At 30.5% G+C, this 1,464-nt stretch overlaps 1 protein-coding gene across 1 annotated transcript; it reads left to right on the forward strand.

Annotated features, from left to right (window-relative positions):
• Window positions 1-213: 213 nt before the first annotated feature.
• LOC132060749 (uncharacterized) lies at window positions 214-1,456 on the forward strand. Its single transcript, XM_059453693.1, has 4 exons — window positions 214-332; window positions 636-789; window positions 955-1,124; window positions 1,209-1,456. Exons 1-4 carry the CDS (start codon window positions 246-248, stop codon window positions 1,380-1,382), a joined length of 585 nt encoding a protein of 194 aa, XP_059309676.1. The 5' UTR covers window positions 214-245; the 3' UTR covers window positions 1,383-1,456.
• The last annotated feature ends 8 nt before the right edge of the window (window positions 1,457-1,464 follow it).

The following is a 1,464-nucleotide window of genomic DNA, read 5'->3' on the forward strand; positions in this document are numbered from 1 at the left end:
TAAGTAATTAATTAATTAATTCTACATCTTACCATTGACTACTATTAATAATTTTTTCAATTTTACTCCTTATTATCAAGTAATAATTATCTATAAAAGGAGTTCTAGTTGTCGAATTTAAACATTTAGAGTACCATTAATAAAGACACTTTGATAAAATAAATATTTAATTTTTCGCGAATGTTAAAATCAAACCTGACAAGACAAATGAAAACGAAGGGAGAAATCCGAACCTTCCGATCAAAATGGGGAAAGATGCAGATTACCATGTACTACAAGGAATACTGGAGTGTACAATTAATAGTTCCAATATTACTAACCGCAACATTACGGTAATTTTTCATAGCTTCTGTTTATTAATTATTTCCCTTTTGTCTTTGATTTAAGGACTATGTCTAATTAATTTTGGAGGATTATAATTAATAAGACCAATGGAAGTTTGTTTATTTTTTCCACCATAGCTTCGAAGCCTTTTTGTCCTTTCTCTTCTCTCAAACCTAACATATATTGATTTTCCTTGTTATTCAACTATGAACCTTTTAATATTAAGGGAAGATTTGTTAACATTAATGTTTGAATTTAGATGATTCATTGCTCATTGTCTTTTTGTTGCACAATAAATTTTCTTTTTCCAGTCACGCGACAAAAATAAAGAAGAATGTTTTAAGAGGGTGATACATAATGAGAGATCTGAAGAACAGTATGGAAGCAAAAAGAAAAAGGAGCAAGAAGGCTCTTTCAAGGAGGAACCACTTGAAAAACAACAAGAAAAAGAAGAAGACATCAACGGTATTTAAGGAATTCAACATTTCACCATTGCCATATATTAATTCTTTTGAATTATTTTGATGTGGAGATGGAGACGAATCCTAAAATTTTAAATCGGTGGATTCAAAGAATTAATTGTTGTCTATATGTGTCATTTTCTCTCATTTGGTTTTGCATGATTTTCAGGTGTATCCGAGCTTAATATTATCACAAGTAATGATAGTCTTCCTCATAATATCGATCATAATCTGAAGGGCAACAACGCCGATAGTGGCTTGAAACTTGTTATCTACTACCGCTTGAAGCAAGGGATACCAAGGAGCACAAATTTCCATTCCATTGATAACATAAACAAGGTATTCCAAACTATATTGAAAAAAATTTCGATACGTTGATATACTTATTTTAATTAGCTCTTCAAGTCTTCCTTTATTTTGCAGTGTACGAATAGGATCTCATCACCTGAAGAAGAACATAATTGGAGTCACCCAAGTACTTTAGACAACCATAAATTTGAAGTACACAACAAAGGTAAAACAAGAAAGGATCAAGTGGACACTTTCGAGGAGACACCACCTAACAAACAAAAGCAAAAAATTGTTCATGGTATGTAATTAATTAATTAATTTGAACATCTTACAATTGACTTATACTATTAACAATTCAATTTTTCATTTGATTATGCATGATTTTCGG

This window comes from Lycium ferocissimum, chromosome 6 (assembly GCF_029784015.1).
Source record: "Lycium ferocissimum isolate CSIRO_LF1 chromosome 6, AGI_CSIRO_Lferr_CH_V1, whole genome shotgun sequence".
NCBI classification, from domain to species: domain Eukaryota; kingdom Viridiplantae; phylum Streptophyta; class Magnoliopsida; order Solanales; family Solanaceae; genus Lycium; species Lycium ferocissimum.

What these genes read in the sequence shown, in the direction of transcription:
- LOC132060749 (XM_059453693.1), top strand. Translation starts at nt 246, where the DNA reads ATGGGGAAAGATGCAGATTACCATGTACTACAAGGAATACTGGAGTGT. An exon ending in TTACTAACCGCAACATTACG is followed by an intron (nt 333 to 635) that starts GTAATTTTTCAT and finishes TTCTTTTTCCAG; the next exon opens with TCACGCGACAAAAATAAAGA. An exon ending in CCATTGATAACATAAACAAG is followed by an intron (nt 1,125 to 1,208) that starts GTATTCCAAACT and finishes TTTATTTTGCAG; the next exon opens with TGTACGAATAGGATCTCATC.